General features: G+C 37.2%; 1 protein-coding gene across 6 annotated transcripts in view; it reads left to right on the forward strand.

Annotated features, from left to right (window-relative positions):
- The window catches only part of PPP1R9B (protein phosphatase 1 regulatory subunit 9B), an 87,987-nt gene extending 64,859 nt beyond the window's left edge, over nt 1-23,128 (forward strand). Inside the window, exons 7-11 of one of the 6 annotated variants that reach the window (XR_009154766.1) lie at nt 5,862-5,915; nt 7,367-7,596; nt 8,773-8,869; nt 13,169-14,776; nt 16,744-23,128. Coding sequence is in view for 4 of the 6 variants with exons in the window: in XM_058179481.1 (XP_058035464.1) it covers nt 5,862-5,915; nt 7,367-7,596; nt 8,773-8,869; nt 13,169-13,228 (441 nt within the window). In the remaining 2 variants the exon portion in view is untranslated. Of the gene's footprint in view, nt 1-5,861; nt 5,916-7,366; nt 7,597-8,772; nt 8,939-12,938 lie in introns of all 6 variants that reach the window. The other 5 variants (XR_009154765.1, XM_058179481.1, XM_058179484.1 and 2 more) reach the window with 5 other exon arrangements.
- The last annotated feature ends 452 nt before the right edge of the window (nt 23,129-23,580 follow it).

Genomic DNA, 23,580 nt, shown 5'->3' on the forward strand with positions numbered 1-23,580 from the left:
AAGTTAAAAAGAGACAAGGGTGATTGAAAACAATACTAAAAATTAATTAAAAGGTGAAGGGAAGACTTTCAGGATGCTAACCAGCCCCACAGTTGTGTGTTCCTCCACTGTGCTTTCCAAGCAAGGCCACATGTTTCTACCCGTCTGGATGGTCAGGAGACTGGGGTTTGCCTCACCTCTGGAGGGAAAATGTTCCAGAATGACAGAAGGCTTTCTTTCTGGACTCTGCCAGTCAGAATTCTTTAACTGGCAGGGTTCATAATAGATCTCCCCTGCCTGACCAGGCGGGATTGGCCAGTGCAATAGGACAAAGACAGTTCCGTAGGTTAAGGCATTCCTTCTAGTTAAATGTTAAATATTACTCAGTGGGAGGAGGAATTAATTTTACCTATAAGTAGATACAGTATTTCTGTAAACTGCTTTTTACAAGAGGAACACCTCATAGAAGATGAAACACTTCCTTCCTTCAATATTTATTAATAATTGCTTGTTTTATAAAGGGCTATCCTGCATCATTCATAAAACAGTCTCTGCCTTCAGGTTTGCTTCCTGAAGAAGAAAAGAAAAAGAGAGAAAGAAAAAAATGGATTGGATGAGAGAAGAAAAATGAGGCAAACAGCTTGTTAAAGACAATATTACTTAAGAAAACGGGCTTTAAAAAATCTTTATGCCCAGCAGTTCTGATGTAATCATTGGCCTTTTTAGCTGCTATTTCTAATTGTATAAATCAACCTTTCCCAACCAGGTGCTGACAAAAATGCTGTATTGTGAAGTCTGGGGGATGAATGGCTAACACACCTGAAATGCACTAGGCTAGGAAAGGCTATAAAACAACCTTTAAATGTCTTTCACTTCTTCTGTAAGGCAGTCTTAAATTTGTAACTCCATATTTCTATTAGGAATACCTAGTTTTCATGACGGCAAGAGTGAAAGGAAAGAGTTATTTTCTAGAGGTTTTGAATTTTTCAGTAAAGAATGATAGCATATTATAGCAAACAAGCTGTAATATCAAAAGCAAACAAGTGAAGAAGGAAAAGACAAGGTAAACATTGTTAATAGTGAGACATGAGATGACAAGCAAGTAGATCTAATAGAATTAGAAAGGATAGTTTAAATCATGTAATATAACCACCTGATTTAGTGCAGGAGCCTAAATTGTCTCTAATAGACTCCTGCCCAGCTTCCATATGAAACAATCCCATAAAACAGAGCTTACCTTTCTTGAAGTGTTTTTATTATTAGGACATTTACCCTAACATTTAATCAGAATCTGACTTTCTGAACCTTAATCTGACTTTCTGTATCTTAACTCCATTATTCTAAATTCTTCGCAAAAAATAACATGATGGTTTCGTGTGCGACATTCTGTTAGGTATTTGAGCAATTCTACTGCAGCAATTCTACTGCATATCTCTCTCAATTATCTTTCTCAAAGTTTCTAGTTCTTGGCTCTGTCTTTACAGTTTTTGTCCTCTTGTGGTTTTCTGATTTTTCTGAGTATTTCCTAAACTATGATGTCCCAAACAGGACTAATAGAGTCAGGTATGACCAATGCAAAGCATAGTGGAACAAATATTTCTTATGATCTAGAAAATTTGCCTCCAATCCATCTTAGAATTGCATTGCTTTTTTTCCAGCCAGTGCAGATTCATACTCAGTTTGGAACTAATTATATTCTAAGATCTTTTTCACAACTACCAAGCCAGGTATCCCTCTTTATATGGCTTGCACTTAAGGTTTAAATCCATTACATTTAATATTATTATTTCGAACCTAGGGTCGTGGTGATTCAATGGCTAAGAAGCTGAGTTTGTCGATCGAAAGGTCGGCAGTTCAGCGGTTGGGGTGAGCTCCCATTACTTGTCCCAGCTTCTGCCAACCTAGCAGTTCAAAAGCATATAAAAATGCATGTAGAAAAATAGGGACCATCTTTGATGGAAAGGTAACAACATTCTGTGCCCCTTTGGCATGCTGGCCACGAGACCAGGGAGACGTCTGTGGACAGCACTGGCTCTTTGGCTTTGAAATGGAGATGAGCACCGCCCCCTAGAGTCGGGAACAACTAGCACATATGTGCGAGGGGAACCTTTACCTTATTATAACCTATTTCTCTAAATTATTTCCAATTGTATTTATTCTTACACAATATCTGTTTTCACACTCAGTTTTTGTCATTTGTAAATCTAATATGGAGATTATTTGCTAAAGGAGGATTTTCCTGTAATATGTTTTATTTATTCATTGGATTTATATCTTATCTTTTAAGTATTCCTACCACCTCCTCATCCAAATCATTAATAAAAATATTAGAAAATTCAATTATCCCCTTAACATTTCTCTCCAATTCGATGCAGAATCATCTTTGAATATGATTTCCAAGTCAGCAGTATATCACTTTCTTGTTACACATATTTGTTAATCAGCATGTCTCTGCTGAAGTTAAAATAGGATATGTCTACAGCATTTTCAAAATCTATTAAGGAAATTGCCCAATTAAAAAGGAGATAAGATTAGTAATGCAAAATCTGTTCTTAACAAATCTGTGCTGATTTCTACTAATCACCACATTGTATTTAAAATACCTACTTCTTTATTTATGATATACTCTAAATTCTTCCCAGGCATCAGTATTTTTACGAAGGCAGGGACCATATTTGCCCTTTTCCTATCTCCTAGCTCTTTACCAGATTTCCAGGATTTCTTTTAGATAATACATAACTAATCAAGCTGCTCATCAGGCAGTTATTTAATTGCTTAAGATGCAATTAATTTGGCCCTTGTTGAATTTCAAGGAATATATATTCTTCTTTGGCTGTATTCCCGTTTGTACCCACCCACAGCCTGAACATTTCCTGTCAGCAGCTTTTTTTCTTCATATGATTTTGTTCATTTGGCCTCCAGTCCACAATGGGGCAGTCGTAAGTTATTCAGTTGTTCTTAGCTATATAGGTAGAGCTCAGATTATCAACAGTTGTTTAAAAATCATTCAAAGTTACAACAGAATTTATAAAAGTTAATCCATTCTCTAAATTACAAATGCTATACCATAATCATAAGGTTATGATTGCATTTCAGTGCTTGGGAAGAGACTTGCATTTACGATCAGTTGCAGTGTCTCTTGGTCACTTGATTGCATTGTACAATTTTTTCCCATTTTCCAACAAAAAACTCTGCAAAAATTTTGGATAAGCTGGATTTATTAAAATGTAATTCACTTAATGAAAATTGTAAAAACACTCATAAAATCGAGTTTGGTCATTGACAACCACAATGAACCACCTCCAAAATTCCAGGTTCAATTGAGGTTGCCTTTTTCCTTCTTAACCTGTTATACTTTGCTATCCATTGCATTGAATATAGTCAGGATCAGTAGTGGATAGGATTAGAGAAGCATTTTATACTCCATATTAGGCTGGTGTCAGCATAACCAATAATATCTGACCCTTGATCAACTCATCTGCTACATTATTCTCTTCTTTCCTAAAGAACTAGCCAAAGCAGCATGGTGCCTCTGGTCCTTCAGATTTGTGCAGGAGTGGTAGAGCTGAAATTGGGGAGGGGGGTGTTCTTTTGCATGCCTCTGACACACCTGCTCTTGCAACCTACACATACTTTCCAATCATAATTATCTATCTGCCTATGTGGGACAATCAGGCATGTAGATATCACCAATGTACAAACGTGGAAATCAGGAACTGGATGATATAAAGAGCTATCAGAATTGTACAATAACACTAGAAAACTCAACCAGCAGTATCACAAGGGGTTTAACTCTAGGATGCTTAATCATTTAGTGCAATACTGAAATACTGAAATAGCATAACACTCACCTCCATCTTCTCCATAGAACATGACAGCACTTGGAAGTTGACATTTGTTACCTTTATAAAGGAGAAGGTGCTATCTTTTGATTCAGATTTCTTCATGACTGATCTTTTGTTATTAAATCCAGTTTGAATTTAACTCAGATTATGACAGAAGATGGTAGAAGAAGAGGAGCAAAGGAAGGAGCCTATTGATGACAAATGGTATCCTGTAGATAGACAACTACCATTTCTGCTGAAGTATTCTGATTGGCAGTTTTCTTTTTTCTGCTGGTAATATGCAAAGGGGCAGCTTAATAAATTGCTTTATTTGTAGTTCCATTCAGGAGAGGTCAGAATGGAAGTACTAGGGACATGGTGGAGTCATAGTGGTAGTCATGACCCACTTTTGGGGGTGAATGGTTTTGAAGTATACAATATAACACTTCATTTTCTCCTCTTAGTTTCACTCTTCAGAGAGTAGGACATTTCTGGGGCCCTTGGTTGTTTTCTTGCAGATGTTTCATTGCCCAACCAGTAACATCTTCAGTGCTAGCAACTAAGCTCAGAGAGCATCAAGGAGTCCAACCCTGAGATACAAATATTCTTTACAGTTGGTACCAGGACATATGAATTAGTGCTGCAATCTTAATAAAACTGTATTTTTTTCATCCCTACAAAGGCCAAGAATCATTCATTTTAGATTTGTCTATTCAAGATGACTTCAGACATCTTGCAAATGATAGTGATAAACACTAGAAATTGGGAATGAGTCATAACAACATTTGTACAGCTCGCATTGCTGCTTCAAATACTGTTCCTGGCATTGTTGTGCACAAAATAGCTGTGCACCCTTTTTGAATGATTTCTGAAGATCTGTTATGCAGATCTGGCACATCCATATCTATCCCCCTTTCCTCTCAACTATAGAAAGGTGCTATGAAGAGCTGCAGATGGTTAGCTCTCAAGCCCAAGCATCTGCAGTGTATGAATGGTAATTTAAAAAGGGAAGGATTTGGAAATGATTGGTTGGAAAACATTAAATGTTTAATGTTCATTGCTTCACCAGTAATGTGTGAAGTGGTCCCTCATCAACCCTATAATGTGTGTCAGCAAGTTTTCATTTAAGCAATCCAGTCACGGCTGTTCAGGGTTGATTTACTGACATGGTGAAAGACAGAGAAGGAGAGTGCATGTAAATAATTGTCACAGCAGTACTAAATTGGAGTCTTAAGAAGACTCAGAGGATACAGAAGGAGGACAGGATTCTCTGCTCTGATTTTAGGGTGTTGAGAAAGAGCAAAACTGAGCCCACAACTGCTTTCGGGTGCTCATCTGTTTGTTCTAAGGAAGGTTAGAAGACAGTAAATTCACAGATAGTACTGCATATCTTTCTTGCTCAGTTTTGTCTCCTCAGAACTGTGAGGTGCAGGTGGCTTTAGCAAAAGGCACTTCTAATTCTTGATAAAAGTACACAAACCTGTATGCATGTGTCTTTGTTGAAAAAGATCCTGGCATGCAAGTATTGTTGTGATGCAAGTTACTCAGATAAAACACACCTGAAATTCTTTAGAAGGTAGTGATTGCTTTATTGTAATTTAATTCTTGTCCCTAGAGAAAGATGACAGAAGTTAAACAAAAAGTATTTTGTGCAGAAAGGGAATAATATGTAGACCAAAATGGCAAAGGACATGATTTGATTGTTGAAGTATTGCAGCCTGAACCCGACTAAAATTAAACATTTTAGTGTTTAACTTTAAAAGAGCAACATCCTGGCAAGCGCTTACAAAACTAAATCTGCTCTTCCTGGTCATTTTCATGGCACTTCGTTTTATTAACACTCATCAGCATATCGGAAATATCCGGATGAAATGAAAGCTGGCCGCCTAATTTGTTTATTTATCTTTAGAAAATGTTTTGCCTGATTTTTATTGTTTAATAAAAGAAATCCTAAAGCAAACCCTTTCTCTCTGAAATGCAACAATAAGCTATGGATTTTCTTGATTTATGTATGAAAACCTGGGAAGGAGTTAAAGTCACTATGTCTTCCTTTGGCAGCTCCAGATCAAGCATGCTGTGACTGAAGCCGAAATACAGCAGCTGAAAAGAAAGGTAAGAATGAAGGCTGTGAGGACAACCATAAAATCCTTTGCTTCCCTTGGAGACTTGCCAAAATCCATTCTTGAGAATGTTTTCCAGAAAAGCTGCAAGAACTGGCTCTGTGGATGTGCCTTGTAATAGCTGGACTATTTTTAATAGTGCTGTGCAAAGCATTTGAAATGGGATGGGCAGAAGAACAAATGAAGGACTTCTCTTTGAATTTTCAAAGCAGCCAACTGGGAGGACATGGGCATGATCTATATTTAGCTTTTGCTCACTGGGTAGTCCTAGGCTCTACAGTTTTTGTAAAAAGGGAGTTTTTGTAAAGTTAAAATGGAGTGACCCCCATATAAGCTATTTAAAATGCTCCCATGACAATTGTATGAATTCAATACAATTCTTTCATGGGTAATTGTATTGTCTTCAATGTTTTGACTTTCAATGAACTGCTAGGATGCTACCAGTTGGAAGTTCTGTCTTGTTATGCCTCCCTTCCTTGTTTCCCATGGTTAGATCTTTTGCCAAAAGTTGGAGTGCATCTCCTACTTTATTGCGTGAACATTCCTTCTGGCCCCTTTGAACTTTAATTGGAATATTAATTTTAATTGGAATATTAATTATGCTTTTTCCTTTGCTCTTACCTATCTTTGAGATGACCTATTCCACAGATAAAAAATTGGTTTCTAAAATACAGTTATAATGGCAATAAATCATAGCATTTTTTTTTCTTTCCATAAGAAGAGTTCTGCTGTTTAAGTTGCTAGCTGTCCACTTATAACTTCCTTCACATTGTTTTAAGCTATAAGGCTCTTAAGTCAGCTGGTTTGGTATTAAAAAGAGCTGAAGCAAGATTAATCCAGCTTGCAACAAGAGTCAAGCTTAGAGTACTAATTTTTCCCTTTCCAATTAAACTAACACCTGTCCACTATCATCCATGTCTGAAAGAAATGTTGCAACTTTTGTATGAGGCTGCTTATGAAGGAATGTAAACATAGCACAACATATTTCAACCTAACGTTCTTTTTTTATTGTAATTTCTACAACCCCCTACTATTTGCCATGATGGCAGATGGACAGAATTCAGAAAGAAATGAAGAGCATCATATTCCAGTTGTCAATTCCTGTCCCATCCAGTCCTACATGGACTGGATGTAAATTTGTAAATTTATGTCACTCTTGGTTATCTATCAAGATATGTTCAGATTTCAAAAACAGTTGCTTGCTTTGTAAACATACGGATTTCTTAAGATTTTATTCCAGTGTAAAGATGTGGAGCTATGGGTGTCTTATGAATAGTTGTTCGATTTGTTCTTTGTTTTTGTTGGTTTTGTTTGTCTGGCCTTGATTTTCATTAAGATCATTATTTGTTTGGTTATTTATTTTATCCTATACCAACTGAAATGAATGCCGTGCAACTAATTAACTTATCAATAACTATTTCCTCTCACATTCTCTATCTTCAGCTACAATCAATTGAACAGGAGAAAGCTCGCTGGCGCATTGAGAAAGCCCAGCTGGAACAGAGCGTAGAAGAAAACAAGGAGCGGATGGAGAAGCTGGAGGGATACTGGATGGAGGCTCAGAACTTGTGCCAGGCTGTGGATGAGCACTTAAAAGAGACGCAGGCCCAGTACCAGACTCTGGAAAGGAAATACAGCAAAGCTAAGCGACTTATTAAGGAATATCAACAGAAGTAAGAACTAGAATGCCAGATCTACTTCATAATTCTCAACCTCCATCCCTTCAGCTCCTGTTCTATCATAAGCATGCTTACAAGGCCATTTCCCAAAGCTAGAGTACTTGGATTAGCACTTTTAGCATTCAATGGGGTTGGTAGGCATATAGAACAAATCAGGTTACTGAGAATGGGCAGCATGCCTGATCAAACCACCAATCAAAATAAACATACTGTAACTCTACACAGTTTCTTAAAATACCTTTAGTATTTTTAATATGATTTTTAAAAATCAAGCTGTGCATTCTTGATAAAGGATGTGAGACAAGTAAGGAAAATAACTAAGCAAAATGATCCTTCCTCCCTCCCTCCCTCCCTTTTTTGTTTATTAGTTATATGTTATATGTGAAGTACTAGCTGAACCATTTCACAGTTTGGGGACTGGTAGTGAGTGGCTTTTCTCAGAATATTTGCACTGTAGGCAGAAACTATAGTCTGATTTATATAAGTGAGATGGAATCGGCAAATGATTGAAAATGCTGGTCCATTTCAGTAGGTATGGAATTATATGCTTAATGCATCATCCAACTACCTACCTACCTACCTACCTACCATCTATCTACCTACCTATCAACCCAGTTTCTTGTAATACTAAATAATACTTCAAGAGAGAAAAAGATATTACTGTTTTTGTGCCCAATATGTGAATTTTGAAGTGTGTTCACATGGTTAGGATTTTTGACACAGAGAAAGCATTCAAAATTAAAGTGTCTGTTCTGTTGGGTGTGTTGGATAGACTGATTAGATTTTTTAAAAAGCAGAACATGCATCTGAGCTAGAGAGTTCCAGAGTCAAATATATTTCCCTGAAATATTTAGGCATAGTTTGCACAACTTTTACTGAAGTTGCTACTAAATTGCCATTTCACTTAACAAAATGGAAAATTATTATTTAGAGACAAATGTTTAATTAATTTAAAATTTAATTGTTATATACTAAATAAAATTTTTCTGTTGGGCCTGCTTACCTTTTTGTACCTTCTTTTAGCTTACAACGTGTCATTCAAATGCAAATGTCATTCTTTTGCCTAAAGGAAGTTGTGATCCTATGCTAGCGAGATCCATCCTTTTCCACCATTGGATAGTGACTGCATTTCTGAGGTTTTTAACCTCTACCTCCTTTTTCCGCTTGCAGAGAAATTGAGTTCCTCAAGAAGGAGACAGCTCAGCGTCGCATCCAAGAGGAGTCTGAATTGGCTCACAAGGAGGAAGTTGACAAGTTGCAAGAGAAGGTGGGCATCAAGGACAGTGCTGGGGGCTTACCGTGACCCCAGAAGGAACGAGAAAGAAGGAGAGGGATGGTGAGGCCATAGTTCTGCCTCAGGATGCATGAGGGAATGCTTACTGTTAGAAGGACCTAGCTGTAAATATGAGCACTTGTCACAAGGCTGACAGATGGGGGAGGAAAAAGGGGACATGCCAGCCTTTCTGATCTCCTTTATTGCTGGGCATGAATCTTTTTATCTTAGAGGATTTTATCTGAAGCAATCAATCATTAGTTAAGCAGTAGATCCTGCAGCTGGGGGAGGAAAGGGGAATATCTTAAATCCTTCTATCTGATTGATAATTGCATCTCATAACTTTTTCACCCAGGGATCCTATATTTGCATAGTGGAAATTCTTTAATTGTATCTTTCTGAAGCTTCCACAGGAGAACATTTCCATCAGATATTAAATCCATTGTTCTCCCCTCCCCCAGGTCTTGTAATCTGAGAACCCTATCTGATTTTACATCAGAACATATCAGATCCCATATAGATCTCTACGATTCAATCTTAATTTATAAATTGTCTCTTCTTCATAGACATTTTCTCTGGGCCTCATTGACTCTGCAACAGATGTCATGATCAAATATATACATATGTAATACGTACACGCCCACACTCTCACACACACACTTTTTATTGTTGTTGTTGTTGTTGTTATTATTATTATTACTGGGCCATGGGGAATCTGCCACATCTTGAATCTTACATCAGGCATGTCACATTTGTCAGGGTTTTTTCATGCTTTTGTATGTTAAATGTTGGTGCACATGCATTAACATTTGTGTATGTGTGAATGGCTCTGGGTTTCTGTGATAGGAACGCCTGATATGGAAACCAAAACCAAAGTGAAAACCTTTTCTGTGAATATCTTGGAAACTCTAATGGCTATTTGTTCACTAGCTCCCTCTGCAGTGCATTGTTGGAAGTTCAGCCCCTAAAAACTAACAATTTATGTCTTTTTAAAGTGGTCTTTCCCCTTACTCACCATCCTGACCCTGTTCATGGAAACAGATCTACTGATTATTAGTTACAAATGAAAAGAGCGAGGTTCACAGGTATAAAAGCTAAAGTTAGCAGAAGTCAGCATTACTTTTTTGAAGGAATTAAATCTTAGTTTTACATAGATTCATGCAACATTTTTTATTCCTGGGCTGCCAGGAATTCCTGGGCTGCCAGATGGAAAACTAACAGAATTAGAAAACATTTGCTATGATTGTGATGGCTGGACAAAGTAAGAGTATGACCTTGAGATAGGCCAGACAAGAATCCAAGCTGGTATATCCCAGAAACAGTTACTGTGATCTTGTCTGGAAGTGCACCTGTGTGAGGTAGTGATTGATTACAAAAATGATACCGTGTCTCCCCAAAAATAAGACCCTGTCTTATATTTTTTGAACCCTGAAATAAGTGCTTGGCCTTATTGCCATGCACTCAAAAGCCTGATTGGGCTTATTATCAGGGGATGTCTTATTTTAGGGGAAACAGGGTAGAAATGAACTGCCTCAATCTAGGTCAGGGGTAGTTAACCTTTTTATACCTACCGCCCACTTTTGTATCTCTGTTAGTAGTAAAATTTTCTAACCGCCCACCAGTTCCACAGTAATGCACCATGTATCGTCATCTACGCATGCCTCTCGCGCATCATGGCTTGGGGGGGGGGCGCTGGCTACCAGCTTTGCTTGCCTGTTACAGCTGGGTGATGTGGGGGAAGATGCGCGAGCTCTTCTGGGACAACGCTCTTTTGTTTGCGGTCACACTATAGTTTGCGGTCACACCATTTAGTTCCACTTACGTAACGTGAACTAAACTTATGCATGGGCGATACAAATAGTATATTCTCAGAAATTTAAATTGTCATGGGGAATTTTATGAAAACCTAATGAAAATGTTTTTAAATAATGCTATGAAAATTTTTTAAAAAGTCAATTAAATTTTAAAAAAAGGAAATTGCTTCAGTATCGTACAAAACCCCTACCGCCCACCATGAAAGCTGGAATGCCCACTAGTGGGTGGTAGGGACCTGATCTAGATTGTAGAAAATTGATTTTTTAAAAAATTCCTCTGTTTTCTGCTGCAATATTCAGACTTAGGGCTTAGAAAAAAAACAATAGATTTATGGGCAGAGGGAACTAGTTATGTTTAGTTATATTAGATCTTCCTTCCTTTACAAAGTTGAATTAAGAGTACATTGCCTGACTGTTTTTGAAATCTGGACAGTCTAATCTTTATCTAACAAACGTAAACAATACAAACCATTATTGTGAAAAGTACAAGATTTCACTATAATTCCACTCCTTTTTTTAAGGAATTTAACCTTTATTCAAGCCACAAAGTCAAGGGCTTAGCTCTGCTTTCCCAGTTGTTGCTCCCATGACGTTTTCTTTTTTCCCTAACAGTTTTTCATCATCATCGCTCCACTGATTTCTCCTTGACCTGATCCCCATATATGTTGCTGATCAACATTTTCTTTTCTCCTTCTCTGTTTTGGCACAGTAGCTAATTGTTCACAAGGTTTCTAAAACAAGTACCTTGATGGACAGTGCTGATGGAATTGGGCAGCCTATAAATAAATAAAGGACACAGTGACAGAAATTTTGGGACAAGTGTTAGAAGGAAGGATAGCTAAAATTGAGTTTCCAAAGATGTTGAATCTATTTACCTGCTGCAGTAATGTTTATAAGATAATAGTTTTGTGATTGTTAAGTCCAAGCTTGAAAAACAGAAGTGGGATCTTTGTGATGTTGTCTTTCATTGGCATGCCAAAAATCAAGGATTATAGACATAGTCTAACATCTACATATCTGTAATTTCCCTACTACTTAAGCTTTAATCGAAAGGGTTGTTTATTCATTTATTCCAGAAATGAGCAAACAACGGTTGATGAAATATACACATACCCTAAGCCCCATTTTTGAGGCTCTTCAGAGCTTTTCTCCAGGACTGTGATATTTGGCAACAGTCACATTTTTTCTTTTGTAAATTAGGAATAGGTTTAAAACAGATTCTGTACTTTTTTTTTTAAGGATCTCTTTCTTTCCAAGTTGAGAAAAAAAATTTTTTTTTCAAGTCTAACTTAGGGAGCTCATTGCCTATATGGGTACCTCCATCTTTTTTTAATCAATGAAAGTTTTTCATATACTTCGGAGTAGTCTCACTGCATTGTAGTAGTCTAAATAGGATATAATTGAAGCATTGGTAAACTTTGCCAAATTACACCAATTCAAGAAAGTTTGTTTCTAATGCCGAAAGCATAGTTGTGTAAATGCATTTCTTGCCATCTCAACTACCTGAAGATCTATAGTTACCATTGAATCAGTTAGATGGCCAACCCACAGATCTTTTGTGGCTGTGGATAATACACCCACGTTTTTTAATAGATGGAATTCTTGTCCCCAAGCATGGCCCCATACCCAAGTAATCCATTATTATGGTCAAGGATTTACATATCCTCTCACATATGACAGTTAATGATCTGAAAGTATAATAGCACTATTATGGGAGGTAAGTCTGTTTATTTTATTTTAGAAGAGGCTCATTTCTTCTCTTTCTATTAATGAATAAGAAACAGAGTCATCCGGAAATATCTGTGCTATGTGTATAACTTGCAGTCCTGCAGATTTTTCTAATTCATGCCTTCAACCCCAGTCAGCATGTTTAGTAATGAGGAGTACTGGGAAGGTAATTCAGCAAACTATAAAGAACTTGATGTATAGCAATGCAACAGGGAATGAAAGTGACATGAAAAGAGATTACAGACCTAAGCCGTTTGAAATCTGCAGTAAACAAGGTTTCCTAATTTGTATTCATATACATTTTAGCATTATCCTTACTGTCCTTCACTGCCCTTAATTATTCTTTCTCACCATTTTTCCTTTAGCCATTTCTTATTGTTATCTGTCAGTCTGAGCCAGCCAGACCATTGGTGTCTCCAGCCACATTATCTGCATTTCTTTCCTACCTCTTCCCCATCCCAAACGCTCCTTACTCTGCCTGGAGAATTTCTCTTTATCCCTTTCTGTTATGTGTTTTTCAGATCTCTGAACTGGAGGCGAAGCTGCAGACTTTGAAAAATTCCAACACGACTTAAAAAAAAGAGAGAGAGAGAGAGCAGAAAAACATATAAACCAACCAGAGAAATTAATTCATCTTATTATTAACTATTATTACTATTATTCGCAAGGAACATCTTTAGAATTTTTTTCCACCCATGCCCAGTCTTTATTCTTCCTCATCCTGTGCCTCGTTCCCTTTATTTTACTGCAGGGGAAATACTGTAAAGCCCAGCACTTTCAGAAGAACTACTGCAGCAAAAGTAGTAGATGACCTTGCCATCTGTTGAGTATGAGGCTGTGAAAGACCAGGTGGGGTGGTGAAATTCTAGATGGACTGCAGAGACACGACCCACCTCTTGATGGTGATGAATCATTGTCAGTTTCTGTGTCCGGTGTGTGTCTTGTGTCAACTGGAGAAACAGATCATGGAGGGCGGGAAGGTGGTCATCTGTGTCCAGTGATGTATGTCTTCTGTCCCATCTGCCTGATGAGAATCTTGATGGATTGGGACGGATGCCCCATGTCTATACATTGACTTGCTGGCTCTTCAGTTGTGCAGGCAACTAGAACATAGACTCTGCTGGTGACAGATAAGACCAGCGGTTTTCATTTTGCTTCCTGAATCTTGATCTTATGAGCTGGGTGGGGTGGAGGGTGGGACACTTGTTTAGCTTTGAGATGGGAAGATCTTTAATTTTCCTTTGGACAACTTGAAATCCATTGTTCTCTATGTTTTGTGGTGGGAACTATATCTGTTTTCTAACGAGTGAGCCAGCAGGTGTTTTGTTGGCCATCTTTGGGACATCCCTGCTGGCAACTGAAGAGACGTCATGATTGACTTTTACATCAAGGAAGAAGTATCAGCCTGTTTTTCTTTTCCTCATTACATTTTATTCATTTTATTTTGGAAGATTCCTGGGAATCTACATTCTGGAGACTTAACAAACTGGACTCTCCCAAAGGACTTGAGGGTTCAGACGTAATTGCTGAGAGCAAATATATCAAGGCAGCTGTAGCCAGGAAATGAAGCCAGAAACTTTAGGAAAATATGGAACTGCCATTCTGTATTTGCATCTCCAAAGGCCACCAGTTTGTGCTGGATCCATCTCACCACTGTCAGCATCAGGGTTTGCTGGGGAAATTGGAATATGGAACTAATTAGGAGCAAAACATGAAAACAAAGCCCTGGTGGTCAAAAGCAAAGTGTACAATGAATCTTGTCTTTTTAATTTAATGGTAAGGGTTATTGCGTTTTGTTTTCATTCATTACATCAGGTCTGAGGACCACTGCACAGATCCATTTAGTGCTGGGATTTAAAGTTCTTCTCTCTTGTTGGCATACTGCTCTCCTTGGCAGTGACACAGTGTCATGTGTTGCACATATGTTACCCTGTCAGTATCTTAACTTCAACACATTTCTTTGCTGAAGGAACAGTTAGTGTAGACAGTAACTACAGGAAGGTCCAAAATGCTACAACATCTTAGCTACCTGGGAGATCTTATGCCACAGCAGTTTTGAGTTCATCAGATGCTGGTGGTGGGTTATAAAAGCTGTCCGAGGTGCCACAGGACTTTAACATTTTTTGCCTCCTACCCCTTTCCCTCTATTTAGTGAAGCAAAGTGGAATGCTATAGTTGTTATTCTATGTTCCTGCATGCTTATGAATCATGAGCTAGGAAGCAATATTCCAAAAAGCTATTCATTCAGAATCAAATATTACACCACAGAAAAGAGATTGCAAAAGAACATTTCCATGGAATAGCAAGTCCTTACAAGCACCACAACTCTTGAAATCTTCTGTATTCCATCAGTTTCATGGTCAGTTTATAAGCTACGCAATGTTAGTGTGAAGGATCTATGTAACTGGGACTAATGGCCAGTGTTTTATGCAGGGATAATATTAAAGAGAGTAAGGAAAAAACAAGACTTGTGAAGTGTAGCATGCTGAAACTCAAGAAGGATCTCCAAAAATGTTTTCTCTATTAATGGGCTTGGTTCATACAAACTTACCAGCCATACTGTAGTTTGTTGGATATTTACCATGTGCAAATCCAGCACAATTGAAGGTTAGTCAATAAACTACAGTAAACATACCATAGTGTATATGATGTGTGAAACCAGACATGTCTATCCTTGTTATTTTCTTAGACAGAATCTTTCTTGTTAGTTACTTAGACTTATTCTTGTGTCTGGATTTTAGTTGAATGTTGTATTATTTAAATAATTTTTAAACATGCACCCATAATCAAGTCCCCGTATAAGATTTTGCATATAAAGTAAGTTCCTGGGAGTTGAAAAACATGAAAGTTCCTTCTCTTGCTGGTGTTCTCCATGGGTGAAGTTATAATTCATATGTTTCCAAGCCAGCGGATGAGCGTTTTAATTCAGGACACCCAGAAGATACAGGTTGGCAAAACTTCCAGAAACAACTGTTCTAGATTGTTTTATCTTGTTGTTTTAAAGTATATAATGTAAAAAAAAAAGGGGGGGGAGGTTTTCAAATCATGCAATTTCTCTCATCCAATCACAGCACCACCTATTGAACAATTCCAGGCTCATTCTGGTAATATTAAGACTTTTGACAGTATTTTTAATGGCATTGTTAACTGCCCTCAGTTATTTATTTAATATCTTCTATGAGAAGTGGCAGAAGTATATTCTATAAAGTTGCTGGAAAAGTAACTTTTTTGTCAAAAAGAACTGAGCTATGCCACTTCAAAAACTTGGAATTAATTATTTTAAAACAGTATTCTGTCAGGAAAAGTCTAGAAAGTTTCCTTTAGAATTGTCATGTTCTGGTCCTCATGTGCTCATGCACTTTTCACTGTGGGGAAGAAAATCCCAGGATATTTCCTTCCTATAATTTGAGAGAGGGGTTCTTGGATTAATACTGCTGTGAAAAAAAAAGATACTGGTGATGAAAGAGATTGAATATCAGGGTTAGCATTATACAGAAGTTGGTTTATTTTGAAGGATGATGACTTCTTTCACTTATTTCTCCAGGATTCACCTAGAAATTTCCAGATCCCATAATGAGGACGTGTAGTTTATTTGTGATAAAAATCATTCATTTTATCCTTCATAATTTGGAATTCAAAGGTTTTGATGTGTGAAAACTGTTCACACATAAGATGACTATTCAAGAAGATCACTTCCCAGAGTTAGGTTAATATTTGCATATTTCTGTGATCTGTTTATATACTTACATTGGTCAAACAGTGGCAATTTGGTGAGTTATTTTCCAAAGTTTAATTTATATATGGAATGGGTATTCTATCCTCATGCCATGATTTATGAACAAGGAACTTCAGCATGGCAAATATTTTGGATTCATTAATCAAAAATTAAAAACTGAGATGTCCAAGTTTTTATCCTAGAAGTGGGGAATCAAAGGATTTGGGAAAGGGCGCTTTCCTATCTCCTCTACCTAGAAAGGGTCACATTGTAAATGTTCTCACATATCTATTCTAAAGATCTATCACTGCTCTTAAAGCTAAAGGCATCATACTGTATATTCATGCACATATAACGTGGGGAGTATGCATTTTAGTGCTCTGTGAATTGCTCAAAAGTTTACTGCAAGTCTAGTTCAGCCAATTTACAGCCTCAGTCCCCTTTATGTGTTATATTTGTTGCAGCACATTTTCTACCAACTGCTGGGGTGATAATGGAGTTGGTTGTCTGACGCTTGAAGGATCCAGGTTCGGTAGGAACTTACATGTGTATGATTGAGTGATGTCATTCAAAATAACACGTCCTATACTATGTTCTCTTTATGCATACAGATGGAAGAAGTTGCAGAAATAGCCACAACAGGAGAAATTGTGCCATTCTCCTAATAACATGGGAATTCCCATACATACAAAATGAAAACCATGGAAAGTAGCTCGAAAAGACTCTCCTTCATCTCCATACTGAATTACAGCAGATTAAGTAGATCTGCATCCAGCAAGATAGTATAAGAGAGATACAAAATGCTCTAACTGGATGAAAGGTGGACAGGGAACTTCTGAAAAGCAGATCAGATTTAAAAGAAAACATCTTAAATTTAATCTCACAAGTATAAATGTATATGTATATAATATATATATGTATGTATGTACGTACGTATTGTTCCTGGTTTTGTATTCCAATTGTCCTACCATCTGGTCATATAAATAGCAAGATTTTGTTTCCAACCCTGTTCAGTTTTTCAAACATTGCAGGGGAGGAACTTGCATGAATGCACTTGGCTGACGTAGCTAAAAATGTTCTTCAAGAGAGTCCTTATAGAAGAGCAAGAGGAAATTTTTGTATAGATAGGTGGATAGGATGTAACCCATTAATGAGGATTCAAATATAAAATCCTCTTTTCATCGTGATGTTGGCCTTTTTTCTTCTCCCTGTTTTTTGAACAAAAACTATTTAATCCATCACCCAACAAGATAGTCAGATATGGAAAGATGGCATGGAAAGCATTTTTATGGTGTCTGCAGTGTATGCATTCAAATGGATAACTGCTCCAGAAATTCATACACTGAGAGATATTAACATGATTTCAAGATGGGATTGTATAACTTCCCTTAAATTCCATTCATGCCTTTTATAGACCTCACTTTTGGATTGCAGAAGAAATGGAGTTATGAAAATATCAAGGCAGATTAATGTTATAAGAGTCAAATGAAAGTAGGAGCAGCTTAGGGAGGGGAGTTGCACTTCCTTTAAAAATTGTTCTGCATCTGAGAATCACTGTTGGTACACAGCAGTGATACAGTGATGCTTCTGGATGTAGTGGGATTGTAATGTTCACCCCTATAGGGAAATTGGGAATAAGTTTATTTTTGCTTTTAAAGCGAAATAGCTTTTTTTAAGCCTATCAGAGATTTAACAAATAGCTATTTACTTTTTTAAATGCAAAAAATATATATGCTGTAATTCAACAATTTGCTACAGAAATTTGTCAACTGAAGGGGGCACCAGGAAGTGCAACTAAAAAAGATCACATGTGACTTCATGGGTCAGAAATTGCCCATGCTGTGCAATAGGACAATCTAAGAGCAAGTGAAGTTCTCAAAAAAAAAAAGGGGGGGGGGCGGGGTATATTCAATTCAGAATTGAGCTGTGTGAACTATTTTAAATTTTGCCTTGATATATTCATGGAGAGGCCACTCAACATCACTGGGGTTGAAAATGTTTGGTTGGGACTCAGAAAGCATGCCTTCAAATAGAAAAGTCTACCACATCAGAAAGCCAGAGTAAAAAGAACAAGTTTACCAACATTAGAGGTAAAAGGTGTAAACAAGCATGAAATGTATTAGATTTTTAATCCTGCCTTTATTACTTTATAAATAACTCAAAGTGGCAAATGTACATAATACTCCTTCCTTCTCTTTTTCCCCACAACCTTTGAGGTGGGTTGGGCTGAGAGAAAGAGAGAGTCTGGCCCAAGGTCATCCAGCTGGCTTTCATGCCTAAAGCAGAATTAGAACTCGCAGTCTCCTGAATTCTACACCAGTACCTCCACCACTACACCAAAATGTCTCCCTTTTAAAAAATTAATTTGGGTTTAACTATAGATTTGCCTGTGAAAATGCAGTTTGCCATTTGTGTTTGTAGGCTGTTGCCATGCAAAATAGTATTTGAAGGGTCCTTGGCGCTCTCTGTCCTTGATTGTTACCTTGCTAGTCACTAGCATTGGTGATGTTACCTAGTTTGGGTAATGAAACATCTGCAAGTGAACAACAAAGTTCAGAGAGCACCAAGGATCCCTCACTTCAACCCTGAGCTACAAATATTCTCCTTTAAAGTAGTGTTGCAAATGTATATTTCCAAGATTTGACTGATTCACCATTAAAAACAAAGTATTTGGCTTGATATTGGAAGACCCAGAGGCTACACTTAGTCTAATGTGTATATTAATAAAAGCTAATCAATTTGTCCTTCTAATAGCAAACTGGTACTGTTGCTAATGGCTGTGTAGTGAAATGGCGGTCGACAAACAAGATGAGGAATCCAGTCATTTTAGAAGAAGCATGGTGTTAGATGGTGTGAGGAAACAGCCCAATAAGGATGGGGCTGTGCTCCATCGTTATTGGGCTACAAAAACTTACATGAGTAAGACTGGAGTGGAGCACTCTGGAATGGATATGGTTACCTGGCAGGAATGTTGCCAAATTGCAACATTCACACTTTTCTTGTAGTGTTAATAATATTTAAAATACAGCTATATGTGATTCATTCTCCTGAGATAAATGATACAGGTAGTCCTTGACTTATAACCATTCATTTAGCAACTGTTGGAAGATAAAATAGCACTGAAAAAAGTGACTTACAAACAATCTTCGCACTTACTATTGTAGCATCCCCACAGTCATTTGATCAAAACTAAGTTGCTTAGAAAACAGCATGGACATGCTAAGGCTTTATGTCCATGATCGCCATTTGTGACCTTCAAACTAGCTCCAACAAGGAAAGTTAATGGGGGAAGCCTGATTCATTTAGTGTTTGTGTGACTCATTTAACTCAATATGGGAAAAAAGGTCATAAAATCAAGTGCAACTCATTTATCCGTCACTTTGCTTAGTAACAAAAATTCTGCTGCCAATTACAGCTGCAAGTCAAGAACTACCTGTAAATGAACAATTTAGATGATTGTGGGAGATGAATTGCTAAAAATAAAAGAACCATTGTATGAAGACAAATAGAAGACAAGTATGTTGACCCATACAGAATTCTACATAAATTGTGTGTGTGTGTGTGCGCGCTCATGCGCATATTTCTTTCTTAGAGTAAATAGATAATTCTGTATGTAAGCAAGCCACTTGCTAAATTAGGAGTGTGATGCTCATTGAAATCTTGACTACAGTTCCTATAATTCTTTGTCATTAGTCATGCTAGTCATTGGGAATGCTACAGACTCAAATCAATTGTGATTTAGTCGGTAATTTAGTACCAGAGACTTGCTGTACCAGGCTGTTGATTAATAACACCACCTCTTTGAATCCAAGCATGTATATTAAAAAAATAAAACTCAATGAACGCCTTATAATGTGTTCCCACTTTAATAGTGCAGTCTTGATGGCTTCACTAATTACATTAGTTCGGGAAAAGAAGCATCTTGTGTTAATGAGTACTGATTTTTAGAAATGCATTTGCCAGTCAAATTTCATCTCTGGTACATTTTGAAAACTAAGACCTTGGGTGCAGGATACTGCAGACCTTAGAAAGATTTTCACCACCAGTTGCACCAATTCCCCAATTTTCGTTCTTTTTCCCCCCTTCAATATAGAGAAATAGATATTACAGCGAGATCAAATCACCAGGGCTGACCCAAATTCAACCTCACGTCATTATCCAGGGACACGTATATTTGCCTTCATTCGTGAGATATTGCAGTATTTGGATTACAGACACACAGCCCTGCTTTATTGTGCATCAGAATATAGGCCCCTTTTAATAAACACAATCTCTTGATTGGCTTGTCTCTCCAAAGGTGGAAAACCTTCCTGAAGCTCATCTAGTTCAGTTGATGAAATTCTTAAAAGCCCATCTGTCTTTTTTCATCATATCTTGCTAAAGAAACTAGAAGAAGAATCTGTTTCTTAGAAAAATAGAAAACTGATAGCAGAAAAAGACCTAATGGTTCATCAAGTCTGCTCTTTGAGTTTATTTCTTTTTAATGTATTTATTTATTATCTTTTTTATTATTTTATCTTATTTTTTTAATTTTTGTCAGGTGTTGGGCAAGTGTTTATCCCAAGCACATTTCAGTCAGTTACTGATCCACTGTCTCCACTGAAAGTTGGTTACAAGCTTCCACTACTCTTTCTATGAATTTCTTTTCTGAAGATTTAGATTTGACATAATTTGAAATATATTTTCTTGAAGTAGAAAATCAGTACATAAATAGATCTAGTATTACCGTCATCTCTAACAGCACATCCATGTTGGCTGAGGAAGATGAGAGTTCAAGATGTAGGCTAACTTAGCCTGAGAAATTCAGGAGCTAATGAAAAAAAACCCTATATTTCATACACTACACAAACAAATTCTCAGAAAGTTTGGTCAGCTGCAGGAATATATTTAGAATTTGTCTACATACAGTATTGTTAAAGCAACAGCTAGTGATGCACTATGGATGCTTTACAAAGCATGATTCCAAACAAACTGAACGTAACTTCTCCCATTCCATTTTAAATGTCTTCAGTCAGAACTGAAGAAGCTTCTTGGTTGAGAAGCAAAACATATTCAAAGAAAAAACAAAGTCCAGTTGCCTTTTGAGAAAATCATCTTTGGGACATTGCATTTTAACTATCCAATTCCTGGAAATAAGGGAAGCCACGCCTAAGATAAAATAGTCATGGAATAAGGGGACTACAGCCACTACTGTAGGGTTAAGAAAGGAGTTGGGTGGTCATTTAAGATCAAGGTAGGCATTTAGAGTTATTGCATTCCCAACAAATGGCTGGAATGTCCCATCAAACAGCTTCAAATCCCAATAGCAACTTTGGAAAATTACCCATGTCAACACCTCTAAAAGTAAACAAAAAAAAGGTACATCTGAGAAAAGAACACAGGCCCTGAACAGATATGGAAGAATTACATCAAAATTTAAACAATTAGTATCATGGTGCATAGCTTGATACTGCAGGCCACATGATCCCAAAATCCTTAAGGGCAGCCCAAAGTTTCTGCTAAATAAAAATATTAACTGTGATAGAAAGGTAAATTTATTGACTAATCTTATTCGTTCGTTCTATTTATATAGTTGCTAAACTCAAATCAATGACTCTGGGTGACGAACAATCAAAAACAAAACACAGAACAGAAAAGAAATGAAAAGCAAATAACAGATGAGATATTGTAAACTATATAATCAAGAAAAGAGCCCTCAGACACTCGGGATCCCAGGCTAAGGCACATAGCCAGGGTTTTAGGAGGAAAGGTGGGGGAAGAACCTACGCTATAGCAGAAAAAAATGCTCTCCTGGTCTTCACCAGCCAACATTCCTTTCTGAAAAAAGATGACTATTTCTTAAACGAATAGGAAATACTTCACTATACAGCAAAGCATTAGCCTCAAGCATAGTCTGTAATTACAACAATACCTCTGGGTCTCAAGTAGGCCATGCAGGCAATCTTAAAAACCTAAGTGTAACTCTGTGCTTTATTTCCCTTCTAGTACATAAAGTGTTTTATGATTGAACTGCAACATTGCAACCATTTAGTGGCAACTATTGAACATGGGCATGAGTTGTGAAAGCTGAAGTCCACCCATCTTAAAATTGTCAAGGTTGAGAAATACTGATTTAATGAAATTAATCACAATATGCCTTCAAAACTCAAAATATGCACATTGCCACAAAAAGGCTGGGAAATCTTGATTTATGATACACACATATCATAAATGGCTAGACCCGTGATGGCGAACCTATGGCATGCATGCCACAGGTGGCACGCAGAGCCCTCTCTGCCCCAGCTCAGCTCTGCCGTGCATGTGCGTGCGCCTCCCACCAGCCAGCTGGCTTTCAGGTCTCTGCTGCACATGCACGGTGGTGGGGCACATGCAGTGGGTCACATGGGCATGCACCAGTGGGAGGGGGCATGCATACATTGTATTATGGGTGTGTGCATGCACACACATGCTTTCATGCGCGTGCATGCATGCATACTTTCGACACTCGCTACTGAAAAGGTTAGCCATGACTGGCTAGACTTTTATCAGCAGTTTTTTAAAATTACTTTCTAAATGAGCAGGGAGTTGGATTTTATTGCTTCAGTGAAACTGTTTGTTTATCTAGAGCTATTTATCTGTGAGCAACAGTGCTTCTTTGTATGCTATGATTAGCTATCCTAGAAGATGTAGGCTTATTGCATTATCAAATGATCTTATCTATTTGGATATCCAGTTATAATGGAGTGGATACAGATTTGAATATACATAGAAAAGACCCTGTTATTGATATCCAATTCCAATGCTATTGATGACCATATCTGTAATATGTGCAATGTCATTTTAATATTAATCATCTCTACATTTCAGTGTCATTAAAAATCTTTGCAAGAGGTGTAGTTTCATTAAACTATAAAATTCTGATATACATTTATGACTTAAAAATGAATACTTTTGATCTGTTAGCACTCACCATACAATTTTTAAAAAATGAAATAGCTGTATTCTACTATGTAATAAAATGACTATATATTACTAAGAAGTTCAACTTCTGTTGACCTGAGGTCTGCATCTATTTTAAAAGCAATCAGGGCTACAATTCATTTTGGGAACAGACTTCAAAAGGGCTGAAATAGGCAACATCTGTAAATGTTAAAGCAACCTTGGGTCAACTAATCTTCCCAAATGTAAAAGTACACAAAAAAAGCCCAAGCTTTTAATCATTCATTCCAGGGCGAAGACACAAAAGGTATGATTTTGGCTACCTAATCTCTGGGGCCCCATCAATTCTATCACCCAGTTGCACTGTTTATGCCGTAAGCTATGGCCAACTGTATTAAAAGAGAATTCTGTTAAACAAAAATAGTGCATTGTTTTTAAATTACATACATTAACTCAAAGTGGCTGAGCAACTATCTTTTGGACAAGTTTTAATCTGTATTCTTACATCAATAGGATTTAGCATCTAAGAA

This window comes from Ahaetulla prasina, chromosome 4, assembly GCF_028640845.1.
Source record: "Ahaetulla prasina isolate Xishuangbanna chromosome 4, ASM2864084v1, whole genome shotgun sequence".
Classification (NCBI taxonomy): domain Eukaryota; kingdom Metazoa; phylum Chordata; class Lepidosauria; order Squamata; family Colubridae; genus Ahaetulla; species Ahaetulla prasina.